At 50.7% G+C, this 16,253-nt stretch overlaps 1 protein-coding gene across 1 annotated transcript in view; it reads right to left on the reverse strand.

Annotated features, from left to right (window-relative positions):
• Positions 1 to 255: 255 nt before the first annotated feature.
• The window catches only part of LOC119978118 (delphilin-like), a 202,580-nt gene continuing 186,582 nt past the window's right edge, over positions 256 to 16,253 (reverse strand). The window contains exon 23 of the mRNA XM_038819519.1: positions 256 to 991. Coding sequence (XP_038675447.1) covers positions 920 to 991 — 72 coding nt within the window. The 3' untranslated portion in view covers positions 256 to 919. The remainder of the gene's footprint in view (positions 992 to 16,253) is intronic.

The raw sequence follows: 16,253 nt of genomic DNA on the forward strand, positions 1-16,253 counted from the left end.
CCTTGCTTCCTTCCTTTAAAACACTCCTTAAAATTTACCTTGTTGACCAAGTTTTTGGTCATCCAATCTAATATCTCCTAAGTGGTTCAGTGTCAATATTTTGTTTTATAATGCTCCTGTGAAATGCCTTGAGATGCTTTATTGTTAATAATAATAATAATATTCGCTTATTGTCACAAGTAGGCTTCAATGAAGTTACTGTGAAAAGCCCCTAGTCGCCACATTCCAGCGCCTGTTCGGGGTGGCTGGTACGGGAATTGAACACCCACTGCTGGTCTTGTTCTGCATTACAAGCCAGCTGTTTAGCTCACTATGCTAAACGAGCCCCAGATGCTATATATAGATAAGTTGGTGTTTGAAGGTCAGAATTGCTGTCAACCAAAAAGAGTAAACAAAAGTGAGGCATTGTAGGACAGATTAGCATCAATACGGCCCTGGGAGCTTTTTGTGCTGGGTAGGGGGAGCAGTGTAAAAGGTTTTGGATGAGTGAACAGAGGCATAAATGTGAAGGAGAGGACGGAGGAGGAAAGGATGCTGCTTACACTGTTGTTCAACTATGGAAACAAAGTTATACAAAGTGAAGAAAACTGATACTGATGGGTTCACATTGAGAAATTGGCATTGTGTTCAAATCACTAACAGTTGATGATTGGGCACTAAACAAAGACAGATCCTTTGTAATTGAAACAAAATGGGAGTGGAAGACAGCCACGCAACAGGCAATGGACAGGTTTGATTCTGTCAACAGTTCAAGTTGATCTCAAGCGATGCCCCCTTCAATTAACCACTCCGCTCTCCCACGCTGGCTTCACACAGATAAATCCTGATGCTGGGACTGTCTACCATCTTATTCATGTGTCAGTCAAACAAAACTGCACTTTTTGGCAAAACTGCTGTAAATGGAGAAGCATCATTCATGTCACCAGGCGAGCGGGGAAACCACTTTTAGATTCTGCAGGTTCACAGATGCCTGCGTATCGTTGTATGCCTTCTGTAATTCACAAAATATTAATACAGGGGGTTAACAAAAAAGTATGGTTCACATCACATAGTCCAAAATGCAACATTTGACTGGAATACCCAGAAAAGGCTCTAACATCGTTTGCTACTTTCTTGGTTCTAGATGAACATATTGTAACACCTGCTGTAACTCCATATGTCCCACAGCTACCTGGTCCAGATGTTAACATTAACAGGATGCTGGACACCATCGAGGGGAGGACAGACACCCTCTTCTCCAGGGTGCGGTGGAGACAGCAGCCATCTATAACAGCGTTCTTCAAAGTCGGGGGCGCGACCCGCGGGCGGGTATCGGGAGGGTCGCGGAGCCGTTGTCCGCGGCGCTCCCGATCGTGAAAATCCCCGTGCAGCACCCGGCTTTTCATAACACCGGCTGCAAACCGCGAACATGTTTTTAAAAAAGATTTGGCCGCATTGCGCATGATGATCGGCACGCATGCGCATTCCGCGAACTGTAAAAAGAAATTCGGCCACATGCGCAGTGCAGGCCCTATTTTTGTAAACGGTTGCAGCTTTTTGTTTCACAAGTTCTGTCGTGGTTTTTATTCATTTATTTTATTCATTTGATTTTTACTTTTTTTCATTTATTTTATTCATTTTATTTATTTTTACAAGTTCGGGGGGGTTTTATTCATTTTTTTCATTTATTTTACTCATTTTTGTTTACAAGTTCAGGGCGGGGGTTTATTTGATAAAACTTTACAGGAAAAAAATTCAGAACTTTGGACAGATGGAGACTGCATACTTTCCGACACAGGAAGGCTTCACCTTCATCCAACAGATTCCATTGGAGGAGCGTGTACGAGGGCCAAAGTGACCCAAAACCATTTCCTCCATTTTTGGCAGAAGCAAACAAGATAAGAGAAAATGGTGGGTCGCGCAGGTCGCCGGCGTGGGTCGTGAAGGTCGGCTAGGTTGAGTCCCGAAGATTGGCCGGTTGATAAAAATGGGTCCCCGGAAAAAAAGTTGAAGAACACGGATCTATAATGAACAAGGCCTGGGAGGATGTGGCAGAGGCAGTGAGTGCTGGCAGTCTTACCAAGAGGACTGTAATGCACTGCAGGAAAAAGATGAACGACATCCTTTGAGCAGCTCATGTGGGTTACCACCTGTGTGTCCCGAGCATCACTCCCATCCTTGACCTCTCACATCTGCCCCCAATCCCCTGTATGCTAGTAACACCCAACCTGCCAGAATGTCCCTCAGAACCCACCCTCCAAGAACCCCCAACATATGTCCTGCCCTCTTTGGCGAGGTGCCTTGCCCACAAATACCACCAGCTAGAAACCACCTCCCCAATAAAACTGGCATGCTGTCGTTTCTGTGTCCCCAAGGATAAAGCGGGTCACAATCAGAGGGAGGTTCAGAAGATGGGTGTGGGCATCCCAGAGATTCAAGTCCACACCCTTTTGAAAAAAGGACCATGGAACCCCCAGGGAAGACGGAGGAGAGGACAGTGACTGACATGGTGTTCAACAAATGCCGAAAAAGTGAGAGTCCAATGCAACTCAGACATCCCCATCTCAAGTGAATCCATCTTCTCCCACAGCCCTCTCCTTCCCGAGGTCTGACCTGGTGTCTTTTCTCTTCCAGAATCCCCAGCAGACGAGGCCGGGATGTCCGGGATCGCAGTCCCCCATCTAGACCCTCGAAACACCCCGAACACATGTCCAGTGAACACACCAACTCCTCAGCACTGCTTTCACCAGCACCGTCGCAGAGGTAATCACCTCGGTGGGAGCTATTAGTGATCAGGGTCCTGGGTCACCCTCTGGTGAGCACAATACACATGCTGCAGCATATCAGGTGGAGGCAGGGACACCGAGGGAGCAGACAATCCCAGGAAACAGCTGCTACCAAGCAGATGTCACACCTCTGGAAAAGATGATCCCATCACTGTTGCAGATGCAGATTCAGAGCCAAAATCTATAGGAGGGGGAGTCAGCAACATTACAGCACCTGCAAGAACTTGGAGAAGTCAGAAGATGTTGCCGAAAATACTCCTCCTTGACACCATCCTTGTCCGATGAACCCTGCCGTTTGTCACCTCTTCCAGCTTGTCACCAGCTGTTTCACAATGTGCAGGATGCAGCAGGCTACCGCGATGTGCGAGACCCTCTGGGAGCTGTATTGGAGAGCCCCACCATAGCATTCCAGGGAGTGGAAGCACATCTTTAGGAGCCCAATGCATCGCTCAACGATGCTCCTCATTGCTGAGTGAGCATAATTTTAACCCCTCTCCAAATCTGTCTGGAGCCTCCACACAGGCATCATCAGCCATGATCTCAGTGCGTAGACCGTGTGCCAGTAGCCAATTCCTCATTCGAGAAAGCGCATCAAAAGTGCCGGGAACCTCCAAGTGTGCCAGGATGAGGGCAGCACAGTAGCACAGTGGTTTGCACAGTTGCTTCACAGCTCCACGGTCCCGACTTGGGTCACTGTCTGTGCGGAGTCTGCACGTTCTACCCGTGTCTGCGTGGGTTTCCTCCGGGTGCTTCGGTTTCCTCCCACAGTCCAAAGATGTGCGGGTTAGGTGGATTGGCCATGATAAATTGCCCTTACTGTCCAAAAAGGTTAGATGGGGTTACTGGGTTACGGGGATGGGGCAGAGGTGTGGGCTTAGGTGGGGTATTCTTTCCAAGGGCCGGTGCAGACTCGATGGGCCGAATGGCCTCCTTCTGCACTGTAAATTCTATGATTCTATGATGTTAATGTCATGCGCACTGCCTCGGTATCATTCACATACGTGCATGATGTACAGCTGGTAATCACACACCAACTGCGCGTTTAAGGATTGGAAGCCCTTCCTGTTAATGAAGGACACCCCTTGTTGAACCAGTGCTCTAAGGGTTGAATGCATGGCATCAATAGCTCCCTGAACTTGTGGCATGTTATCAATGGCAGGAAATCCTGTAACCCGGGAATCTTGGTGAGCCTGATCCACATTGGCATGGATGTAGGTTCCTGCCCAGATGCATAGGGCATCCGTCCCCCTTGAGCCCTGGAACAAGACAGATGCGTAGAAATTTAGGGAGGGGTTCATTAACTTGACGTCCGCCTGGGGCATGTCTTCTCCTCCTCCTAACCCGCGCTGTACCAGGTGTGCCACTATCTGTCACAGGTGTCGCATGGTCTCTGTGATGAGCTGGAATCGGCGACGGCACACGTAGTTCAGCATCACCTCAAAGGACAAGCAGCGACGTATAAACGGTGGCCTGATATGGTGCACCTTTGCACCTCCTCCTCAGCCTGTTGGCCAGCTGGGACTTGAGCCTCACTGGCTGGTCCCTATTGCTCTGGTGCAGGCTCCTGCTGTGCAGGGTCTTCCCTGGACTGGCCCTGCTACTCTCGCCACCATGCATCCACGACGGTAGCAACGACTAGGTAGATAGCAAGCATTGCTGGTTGAGTGCCAAATTCCATTTCTCTGCGGGGACAATGGGGAGGGACAGAGACTGTCACCAAGGCGACGATTCCCCTGAACATGAAAAGCCACCAAATGATATGGTCAGCCTGAGTTGTATTGCTGCGCCACCCTCAACAACCCCCCACCCCCAACCTCCCCCGGCCCATTTGTGGTCATGTTGTCCAAATTGTATCCCTGTCCCCATAAGTGACTAGCACCCGGCCTTTGATTTGGGAAGCCCCTATCCTCACCACCCATCCCTGCTAACTAGGGTACTGCAGCTACCACAACAGGCGTTAGCGATGGGCTCTGTGGCCCCCTTTCTGTTTCTCCCAGTGGGGTCTCCTGTAAGTGTCCTCATTGAGTGAGCCTTGTACCTTCCCATCAGAAGGGTGGTAGCTGGCTGTGTGGTGGAGATGTTCATACTGTGTGGGCTCCAAGCTAAGGGCAGCACGGTGACACAGTGGTTAGCACTACTGCCTCACAACATCAGGGGCCCAGGTTCATTTCCAGCCTTGGGTGACTTTGTGTGTGGAATTTGTACTTTCTCCCCATGAATGGGTTTCCACCCACCCCTTACTCAACCTTATCTGGTCCTTAATCTGCAAATCGTGTTCAATCGCCACGTGTTTCTCGGCAATGCGAGTGCTGGGAAAACGGCTAAACGAGCTCATTATGGGACTTTGTTCCCATTTGGTTGAATCGAGCCCTGAGTATCCACAGCCCTCTGAGTAGAGAATTCCAAAGATTCACCACTGTATGAGCAAAGAAATTCCTCCTCATCTCAGTCCTAAATGGCCTACTTCTTATTCTGAGACTGTGTTCCCTGGTGCTAGACCCCCAGGAAACATACTTCCTGTATTTATTTTGTATGATCAATGTAATTACCTCTCATTCTTCTAAACTGTAGAGAATACAGGCCCAGTCTCCTCAATCTCTCCTGATAGTGCCTCCACAATTCCAGGGGCGGGATTCTCCCGTACTCGGCGGAGCGGGTGGTCCTGGCGGGACGGAGTGGCGTGAACCACTCCGGCGTCGGCCCGCCCCAAAGGTGCAGAATCCTCCGCACCTTCAGGGGCTAGGCCGACGCCGGAGTGGTTTGCGCCCCGCCGGCTGGAGTGGAAGGCCTTTGGCGCCACGCCAGCCAGGGCCGAAGGGACTCCGCCGGCCTACGAGAGTCCGCGCATGCGCAGGAGCGTCAACGGCTGCTGACGTCATCCCCGCGCATGCGCGGGGGGGTCACCTATCGTTGGCCATCGCGGAGGCTGACACGGCCGACGCGTAGGAAACGAGTGCCCCCATGGCACAGGCCCGCCCGCGGATCGGTGGGCCCCAATCGCGGGCCAGGCCACCGTGGGGGCACCCCCTGGGGCCAGATCACCCCGCGCCCCCCCCCCCCCCCCCCCACGCCGCCAGGTCCCGGTGGTAAGGGACCTCGTCTGATCTACGTCAGCAGGAGTGGCAAAAAACGGGCGGGACTTTGGCCCATCGCGAGCCGGAGAATTCGGGCAGCCCCGGGGCCCATTGAGTCGCGCCAGTCCCCGCCATTCTCTGAGGCGGGCGGCGCGATTCACGCCTCGCCGACTTTTGGGGGACCGGAGAATTCGGAGAACGGCGGGGGCGGGATTCACACCGACCCCCGCCGATTCTCCAACCCGGCGGGGGGGGTCAGAGAATCCCGCCCCAGGAGTGCCTCCCCAATTCCAGGAATCAGTCTGGTGAACATTTTTTGCACTCACCCTCTGGGAAGTATATCCTTCCTTAGATAAGGAGATCAAACTGCACACAATACTGCAGGTGAGGTCTCAACAAGGCTCTGTACAGCTACAGCAAGATCTCTTTACTCGTGTACTCAAAGCCCCTTCCAAAAAAGGCCAACATGTAATTTGCCTTTCTAATTGCTAGTGCCACTAACAATTAGTTAACAATGAACAAGGACACCAGGTCCTTTTGGACATCAACATTTCCCAATTTCTCTCTCTGCATAAATGTATCCTAACAATGTGGATAACTTCACATTTTTTACACATTATATTCCATTTGTCATGTTCTTACCCACTCACTTAAATCCTGTCGAAATCCCCTTAAATCACCAAATTTTGTGGCATCAGCAAACTTGGAAATATTACATTTGGTCGCAACATCCAAATCATTGATATAGATTGTGAATAACTGAATCTTACGACACCTTACGATTCACAGCCTGCCAACCTGAGAATGATCTGTTTATTGCTACTCTGTTTTCTGCCCAGTAACCAAACCTCAATCCAGACCATTTTATTGCCCTCAATCCCATGTGTTCTAATTTTGCCAAGCAAACTCCTGTGTGGAATCTTATCGAAAGTCTTCTAAAAAATTCAAATACACCACGTCCACTGGTTCTTCTTTATAGTTACATCCTCAAAAAACTCTTAACAGGTTTGTCAAACATGATTTTCTTTTCATAAATCCATGCTGATTCTAGCCATTCCTACCTTTATTTTCCATGTAATCAGTTGTCACAATCTTTATAATGGATTCTAGCATTTTCCCTACTCCTGATGTTAGGCTAACTATGCCATCAGGAAAGCAGAAACTGAAATCTGGAAATGAGTCACCTCATTAAACAAGTTGTACTTTTACCCTCCCTCTTGATTCACCCTGTGATTATCAAATCATATTCCTTTTCAACTTCTGCTCACTATCTAATTGTTTCACCTTGAGCTGGTAGTCAACTTTATTACGTTTCTCATTGCTAAATTTAATCTGTAATCACACCCTTTTGATTCTGTCGTATTCTTGTCATTCTTCTTTTAACTTAACAGCTATCTTTGACAAACATTCTACACATTTCCATCCCATCACCATCTTCCACATTCAGATACAATAGCATGATCTCAGAATGCTGCATTGTAGAATACTTTCCAAATGTTTGTTCCCTGGATTATCATATATTCCTTCTCTACCTTTTGCATATAATGTAGCTATCATATTTTCCTGGATGTATGTCATCTGTTCAGTTATATATTAACACCCATCTATAACAGATTATTATACACAGAGTAAAATGACCATCCCTAAATATATTATCTGCACCATTTTTTAATATGTCTATCATACATCCTTGTACTAGGTATATATCTCATTTTCCCTTCATGTGCACCACATAACCATATAACCGAATAACATATATTGTATTTCCTGGTCACATTCTTCCATGTAGTTTATTACAAAACAGATGACCTATGATTTCAGATGTTTCTTCCTGCATAGCTCTTATGCAACATCACATGGTCCCACATCCACCTCCATAACTTCACCTTACCACACCCTCCCTTCCATCCCTATCTTAACCCATCTGCTGCTGGAACCCTTTATCCATGTCTTCATCACCTCCAGCCCTAGTTGTTCCAATGCTGTCCTGCCTGATCTCCTATCCTCCACTTTCAGTAAACTTCAGTTTATCCTGAATTATGTATTATGTGTGCCACATATCTCTTCATTTGTCCATAGATGTCTTCATATATATCACCCATTTCCTTTTTCTATATTAAGCATGTATCATATGTATATCACACGGCCAAATATAAAATTTCATAAAACCGAAAGGAAGATGAGAGACTGTTTCCATTGTAGGAGAGGTATTTCATAAAATTACTGAGTTTTATCAGAAAAATTTCAAAGTGTAATTTTGGGCGCGTTTGGCAGAGTGTTTCGTGACGGTCGCATTGGTGAGATCACAGCCCGTATTCAACGGTATTTAGTGTTAAAAATGAGCATCCACAAGATTCCCGACATTGCTGGTTCCCTCGTAGTCTGATTCACCTGACTCATGTCTCAGCTTCTCGTCGCTAACAAGAGGGAACTGCTTTTAAACATTCCCTCACCACTCACTTCCAGTCAACACACAAGCATGCAGCACGCAGACCTGTTCCTCTCTTTGGCAATGCTGACCTAGCTTCTTGACACTGGATGAGAGGCGGGCCAGCTTGTTCCCCCTAGGGGGTCGGAGCGCCAGCAGCACGGTCAGCAATGTCGCCTGGGAGACAGTGGCAGTAGCTGTCACTGCCGTCCAATGTCAGAAGACCACCACTGACCTCTACTAAACTGCAAGGGTAAGTTCTCACATGTCCCCAGGCATCAGTTCTGCCCGCCGCCCCTCAAATTTCCAAATCGCCGCCCCTCAAATTTCCAAATCCCCACCCCCATAAATCACTGGCTGACACCTTGTACCCTCCCCACATCTGATTTTCATGCTTGTTCCTCACCCTGGCATCCACCAGCACAACCCCTTCATGTCCAGGTGCGATGCCCACACATGCAACCTGCCATAGACCACCCTGCCCCATCAAGTGTGCGGCTCATACTGCCTTCCTATTGTCCCCGGAGGAGAAGATAGCCCAGAAAAGGGCTACGTTGGAGTGTGTGTGTGTGTGTGTGGGGGGTAATGCCAGAGATCCAAGTCCCCACCCCTTATCAGGAACGGGCCCTGTACATTGCGGGGTTGTCCAAGGAGAGAGTAGTCACCAACAGCGAAGTTGGTCTGCGCCACAGAGGTGAGGATCCACTGTTCCTTCACCCAGGTGACCTGCCTCAAGTGAGTTATTCATGTCAGATACAACAGACCTTCCTTCTCACTGACCACATGTCCATTGTGTCACAGGATTTCCATCTGAGGAGGCTCGGCTACCCGGAGTCATTCTCCCCCGCCGTGCCCAAGAGACCAACTCAGAGGAGAGCTTCACAGAAACCATTGAGGCGTCACAGCTATCACCCCCATTCCACCAGTGTGGAGAAACACCCCTGGGTGGGTGGCATCAGTGGACTAGCTTCTGGTACACAGTCTAATGAGCACCACACAGTTGCTGATGTATATCCGGTGGAGGCAGGAACATTGAAGCAAGTCAGCAGTCGGAGATCTGCTGAATCCCAGAACTCAGCTGGGTCCCAGTCAGATACCAAACCTCTTGGGCAAGGTTCACCCAGAGCTTATGCAAAAGATAGTGTCATAATATATACCAATGTATCATGGTGCAGACACACACTGATGGACACACACAGGGACCAATCAACATGTACAAACACCGCAGCCAATCACCAGTTAGAATACACACACTATAAAGGCAGAGGGCACCACGGTTCCCGTTCATTCTGGGTGCTGCCTCTGAGTGTAACAGGAACTTATTCAGCCCAGCACGGACTCACAACATGTGCTGACAAAATCAACTGGTTCGGACAAGGCTTAGGTATCTAGTTCAAGTTAGCATTATTTAAACCCACAGTCATCGTGTGTTAGTTAGTTAGAAGTAGTTAATAAAATTGAGTTGAACCTTCATCTGTGTTGGAAGTATCTGTTCATCTCTCAAGCCTACACTAGCCAACACATCATGATACCAGGAGTTAAGGAATGCTCACACTTCTGAGACCTACCCTTCAGTGATCTGCCTTCCACCTGTCTCCAGCCATCCTACGGAATGGACTCCGTTCGCCCGCCGCCGCCTCTCCACATTGCAGGGAATCTGGGCTCCAACTGGAAACTTTTCAAACAGCGCTTCCAGCTGTACCTCGAAGCCAGGGACCTGGAAGCTGCCTCGGACGCACGTAAGATTGCTCTCTTCCTCTTCACAGCCGGTGACCATGCTCTGCACATTTACAACTCGCTAACCTTCGATGAGGGGGGAGGACAAATCGAAGTTCAAGACCATAATTCTGAAGTTCGACAGCCACTGCTGGTCAACGAGAGCTTAAAGAGATACATGTTCCAGCAGCGAACTCAGGGTAAGGACGAGCCTTTCCAGTCCTTTATTACCCACCTCCGCATCCTTGCGCAGTCCTGCAACTATGGGTCCACCTCCGACTCCATGCTCCGTGACCAGATTGTTTTTGATGTTCAATCTGAGCCCCTGCGCCAACAGCTACTAAAAGTAAAGCAGCTCACTCTCTCCACGGCCATTGAGACCTGTGTGCTTCATGAACATGCCTCTACGCGTTAGTCATGCATCCAGGCTGCTGAAACGGCGCGGCTCGCCCCCTACGGGGCAGAACGGGTCCAGATGATAAAATCTCTTCAGGCTCTGGACCTGAATGATGGCGGCCATTTCGCGTGTTTTTCGTGGAGTCCCGCACCCACATGCAGCGAGATCGCTGACGTCACGGAATGCTTCGTGCAGGTGCGCGCTACGCTGGATCGCCCCGCGTATGCGCGGTGGCGCGACGAACGTCCCGATGTGTTGGCATGCAGCAACTGCGGCTCCGCCGACTTAAAGCGGCAATGTTCCGCGAAGTCCCGACGCTACCTGCAGTGTGGCAAAGGAGGCCAGTACGCTGCAATGTGCAGATCTTCCATGCCTGCTGCTTTTCGAAGGTCCACTCAGCCCCATAGAGACGTCAGGGCTATCCAGCCTGCCAGCAATGAACCTACTCTACACCTTGATTCCGACTATGCCTGCAATGACCCACAGGTCCCGTTCCAAATCGGCGTCATTACTACCAACAGGATGTCCCCCAACCGTGGCACTGAACCTGTCCACGTCCACAGCGTCAGCCAGGATGATGAGTGGTGTGCCACCCTTACGGTCAACCGGTCCCCTGTCAGGTTCCGCCTGGACACTGGCGCTTCTGTCAATCTCATCGCGTCATCTGATTTCCGCAAGCTCTGCGTACAGCCTGCTGTCCTGCCATCTGCCTGTAAATTGCTGGACTACAATGTCAATGCCATTGCCGCCAGCGGCTCCTGCCGCCTTGAGGTGACACATCGTGCTCACACAGTCATTCTCCATTCGAGATTGTTGCTGCCTCAAAAGCCTCCTTGCTTGGTGCGCAGGCATGCAAGCTGCTCCACTTAGTGCAGAGAGTACACTCTCTCTCTTCAAGCGATATACCTGCAACCTCTGACACAGACTTCAGGGCGCAGCTCGACTCCATCATCCAACAATACCATGATGTCTTCGAAGGCATGGGCACGCTCCCCTACATGTACAAAATCTTACTCAAGCCCAACGCCACGCCTGTCGTTCACGCACCTCGCAGAGTCCCAGCTCCCCTCAAGCAACAGCTCCAGGACCTCCTGGACCAAGGAGTCATCTCTAGGGTCACAGAACCCACAGACTGGGTAAGCTCCATGGTCTGTGTCAAGAAGCCATCCGGCGAGCTGCGGATCTGTATTGATCCGAAAGATTTAAATCAGAATATCATGCGGGAGCACTACCCGATTCCGAAACGGGAGGAGCTCACGTCCGAGATGGCCCACGCCAAGCTATTCTCAAAACTGGATGCCTCGAAGGGTTTCTGGCAGATCCAACTCGATGAGTCAAGCAGGAAGCTGTGTACGTTCAACACACCCTTTGGCAGGTTCTGCTACAACCGGATGCCATTCGGCATCATCTCTACGTCCAAAGTTTTCCACCGGATCATGGAGCAGATGATGGAGGGGATCGACGGCGTCCGGGTATATGTTGACGATATTATCGTCTGGTCAACCACCCTGCAGGAACACACTGCCCGCCTTCAGCGTGTTTTCAGGCGCATCCACGAACACGGCCTCCGCCGCAATAGGGCCAAGTGCTCCATCGGCCAGTCAAGCATCAAGTTTCTGGGGATCACATCTCCCACCAGGGGATGCGTCCGGACGAGGACAAGATTGCAGCAATCACGTCCATGAAGACGCCCGAGGACAAGAAAGGGGTTCTCCGGTTCCTGGGGGTGGTGAACTTCCTTGGGAAGTTCATCCCGAATCTTGCTTCACACACCACGGCCCTCAGAGACCTGATTCGCAAAACCACAGATTTCCAATGGCTCCCTGCTCACGAGCGTGAATGGCAGGAGCTGAAGGCCAAGCTTTCCACGGCCACAGTGTTGGCCTTTTTCGACCCGACAAAAAAGACCAAAATCTCTACTGATGCCAGTCAGTCGGGCATTGGTGCCGTGCTCCTGCAACGAGACGAGGCCTCGTCATGGGCCCCCGTTGCGTATGCGTCGCAGGCGATGCCTCCAACAGAGCGACGCTATGCGCAAATCGAGAAAGAGTGTCTCGGCCTTCTCACCGGTGTCGTGAAGTTCCACGACTACGCCTATGGGCTTCCGCAGTTCACGGTCGAAACAGACCACCGCCCCCTTGTAAATATTATCAAGAAGGACCTGAATGATATGACGCCACGCCTCCAGCGTATCTTACTCAAGCTGCGCAGGTACGACTTTCAACTAATCTATACCCCGGCAAAGACCTTGCCGTTGCCGATGGTCTTTCAAGGTCAATCCCAACTCAATGTGATCATGACGGCTTCATTTGCCAAATAGACGCTCACGTCCAGTTTGCAGCCTCGCATTTGCCAGCTACGGATGCACGACTGATGCAAATTCGCCGCAAGGCAGCGGCTGATCCACTTCTGCAGCGGGTGATGCGCCTAATGTCGGACGGGTGGCTCAAGGGCCAATGCCCGCAATTTTACAACGTCCGCGGTGACCTGGCGGTTGTCGACGGGGTGCTCCTGAAATTGGATCGCATCGTTGTCCCATAAAGCATGCGCCAGCTGGTGTTGGAGCAGCTCCATGAAGGGCACTTAGGGATGGAGAAGTGCGGCCGCAGGGCCAGAGAGGCCATCTACTGGCCGGGCATCAATGATGACATCGCCAATGTGGTGCTCAACTGCTCTACCTGCCAGCGTTTTCAGCCCGCCCAACCACGGGAGACCCTGATGCCCCATGAGCTCGTCACATCGCCTTGGACCAAAGTGGGCATTGACTTGTTCCATGCATTGGGCATACGTCATCATCATCAACTACTTCTCCAGTTACCCGGAGGTCATCAGGCTGCACAACCTCACATCCTTGGCTGTGATCAGGGCGTGTAAGGAGACATTTGCCCGACATGGCATTCCGCTGACGGTCATGTCGGACAATGGCCCCTGTTTTGCGAGCCAGGAATGGGCCGGCTTCGCCCGACCCTACAATTTCCAGCATGTGACGTCCAGTCCCCTACACCCCCAATCCAATGGGGAGGCGGAAAAGGGGGTTCACATCATAAAGCGGCTCCTCAGCAAGGCCGCTGACGCCGGCTCAGATTTCCATCTTGCTCTGCTGGCATATCGCTCCGCCCCGCTCTCAACCGGCCTGTCGCCTGCTCAGCTGCTAATGAACCGCACCCTCAGAACGATGGTGCCATCAATTCGTGCTCCCAACATTGACCATGTCCCCGTGCTCCACCGCATGCACATGTCTCGACTGCAGCAGAAAACTTCATACGACTCACGGGCTGCTGACCTTCCTGACATCCATCCACGCGACAAGGTTCGCATCCACCTCCCGGATGGCGGCTGGTCTGCGCCTGCTGTCGTTCTAAAGCAGGTGGCCCCTCGCTCCTTCCTGGTCCGCTTACTGGATGGATCCATTCGGCGCCGCAACAGGCGTGCTCTTCGCCTGGTTCCAGGGCGACGCGGGATCCTCCGACCAGCTCTTCCACTGATCCCGCCGTGGACTGTGTGGCGCTTCTGGTCGCTCTGCCTACCCCTGACAGTGCTGCAGCCCTCCCGGCTCCTGAGGTGCCAGCCATTGCCCCACCCTTGAGGCGGTCAACCAGAGTTCGTCGCCAACCTCAGAGACTGAACTTATGAACTTTGCACACATGTGGACTTTTTGAAATGTTCTTTTTCCCATATTCTTTGTTGTTGCATTCGTTATCCAGTGATTTGTAAATAGATTCGTTGGTTGTTCCAGTTCATGGTAGTCATCTGCACCAAGCACCTTCCTCTGTAAATAGTCTTGTTCCCTGTATATAACCTTGTACATTTGTCTTCGCACCTCACACGTAGCTAGGTACATTCTCCACACACCAACACTATTTATTAGCACATGCCTAGATCAGCATTTTTTTATAAAAGGGAGGATGTCATAATATATACCAATATATCATGGTGCAGACACACACTGATGGACACACACAGGGACCAATCAACATGTACAAAAACCGCAGCCAATCACCAGTTAGAATACACACATTATAAAGGCAGAGGGCACCACGGTTCCCACCCATTCTGGGTGCTGCCTCGGAGTGTAACAGGAACTTATTCAGCCCAGCACGGACTCACAACACGTGCTGACAGAATCAACTGGTTCGAACAAGGCTTAGGTCTCTAGTTCAAGTTAGCATTATTTAGACCCACAGTCATCGTGTGTTAGTTAGTTAGAAGTAGTTAATAAAATTGAGTTGAACCTTCATCTGTGTTGGAAGTGTCTGTTCATCTCTCAAGCCTACACAAACCAACACATAGATAGGTGGGGTGAATATATAGTACTAGTAATTCACCAGTGTATTAGTATCATGTTCTGCCATTGTGTTACAGCTATGTTATGTTGTGGACCTTGTCGGCTCCACCTCTAGGCCACTGTGTGGCTTCACCCACAGGGGGATATGTTGGGGCTTGCACGGGCTCCGCCCATGGCTCCTCCCCTTGAAAGGAAGTATAAAGAGCAGTTGACCTGTAGGTTGTCCACAGTATTGTACTAGTCGCAGGCAGGCTCTGTTCTAAGCTGATTAAAATCTTGGTTTGCTTCTACTCGTGTCTTTGAGTGAATTGATGGTCGCATCAATAGGCCAGAGTCATGACATTTACAAGGGAGTGGCAGCGATATTCCAGCAACAGAAAAGTCGATGGGAGGAGTCCCAGAGGCTTCAGGTGCAGGAGATGGTGCCAAAAATGCTTGGCGAAGGAGTTTTCTTTCTTTTCCCATGTCCACAAAGTATACTCCCGTATCGATTTTTTCCAGGGCTTTACTGGCGGGGGTGGTGGATACCAAGTATTCAGCGATTGCTGTGTCGGACCATGCCCCACACTGGGTGGATCTAAGGGTGAGCAAGGAGGGTGGTCAGCCCCCGCAATGGAGATTGGACGTAGGACTGTTAGCAAATGAGAGGGTGTGCGGGCATGCGAGGGAGGCCTTCCAGAACTATTTGGAAATAAATGACATGGGGTAAGTCTTGGCAACAACGGTTTGGGAAGCGCTGAAGGCAGTGGTCAGAGGGGAGCTAATCTCGATACGGTCCCATAAGAAGGTGGAGCGAGCAGAGATACATAGGCTGGTTAGGGAAATACTCCAGGTGTACAGGAGATATTCGGAGGCCCCCGGAGGCAGGGTTATTGATGGAGGGGCAGAGGTTTGGTCTGTTATCTACAGGAAAGGTGGTGGAGCAATTGAGGAAGTCGAGGGGGGTGATATGAGTATGGGGAGAAGGCCAGCACGATGCTTGCACACCAGCTAAGGAAAAGGGAGGCGGCCAAGGAGATAGGAAGGGTGAAGGGCAGAGGAGGGAATACGGTCTTGGACCCAGCAGGGGTGAACGGGGTGTATAAGGAGTTTTACAGTTGGCTGTATGAGTCGGAACCCCCAGCTGGGGTGGAGGGGATGAGGCAGTTTTTGGAAGGGTTGGAGTTTCCAAAGGTGGAGGAAGGGTTGGTGGAGGGGCTGGGAGCCCCAATTGGGATTGAAGAAATAGTAGAGGGACTGGAGGCCATGCAGTCGGGTAAGGCCCCGGGTCTGGATGGCTACCCAGTGGAATTTTACAAGAGGTTTTCTGGAATGGTGGGCCCGCTGCTGGTGAGGGCATTTAATGAGGTAAGGGAGCGGGGTGTTCTTCCTCCAACAATGTCACAGGCCTCGATCTCACTGATCCTGAAATGGGAGAAGGACCCAAGGCTATGCGGGTCATACAGGCCAATCTCCCTATTGAACATGAATGCCAAACTGTTGGCTAAAATCTTGGCCTCAAGGATAGAAGACTGTGTCCCGGAGGTGATAGGGGAAGACAAGACGGCATTTGTTAAGGGCAGGCAGCTAACGGCCAATGTTGGAAGGC

This window comes from Scyliorhinus canicula, chromosome 15 (genome assembly GCF_902713615.1).
Source record: "Scyliorhinus canicula chromosome 15, sScyCan1.1, whole genome shotgun sequence".
Taxonomy (NCBI): domain Eukaryota; kingdom Metazoa; phylum Chordata; class Chondrichthyes; order Carcharhiniformes; family Scyliorhinidae; genus Scyliorhinus; species Scyliorhinus canicula.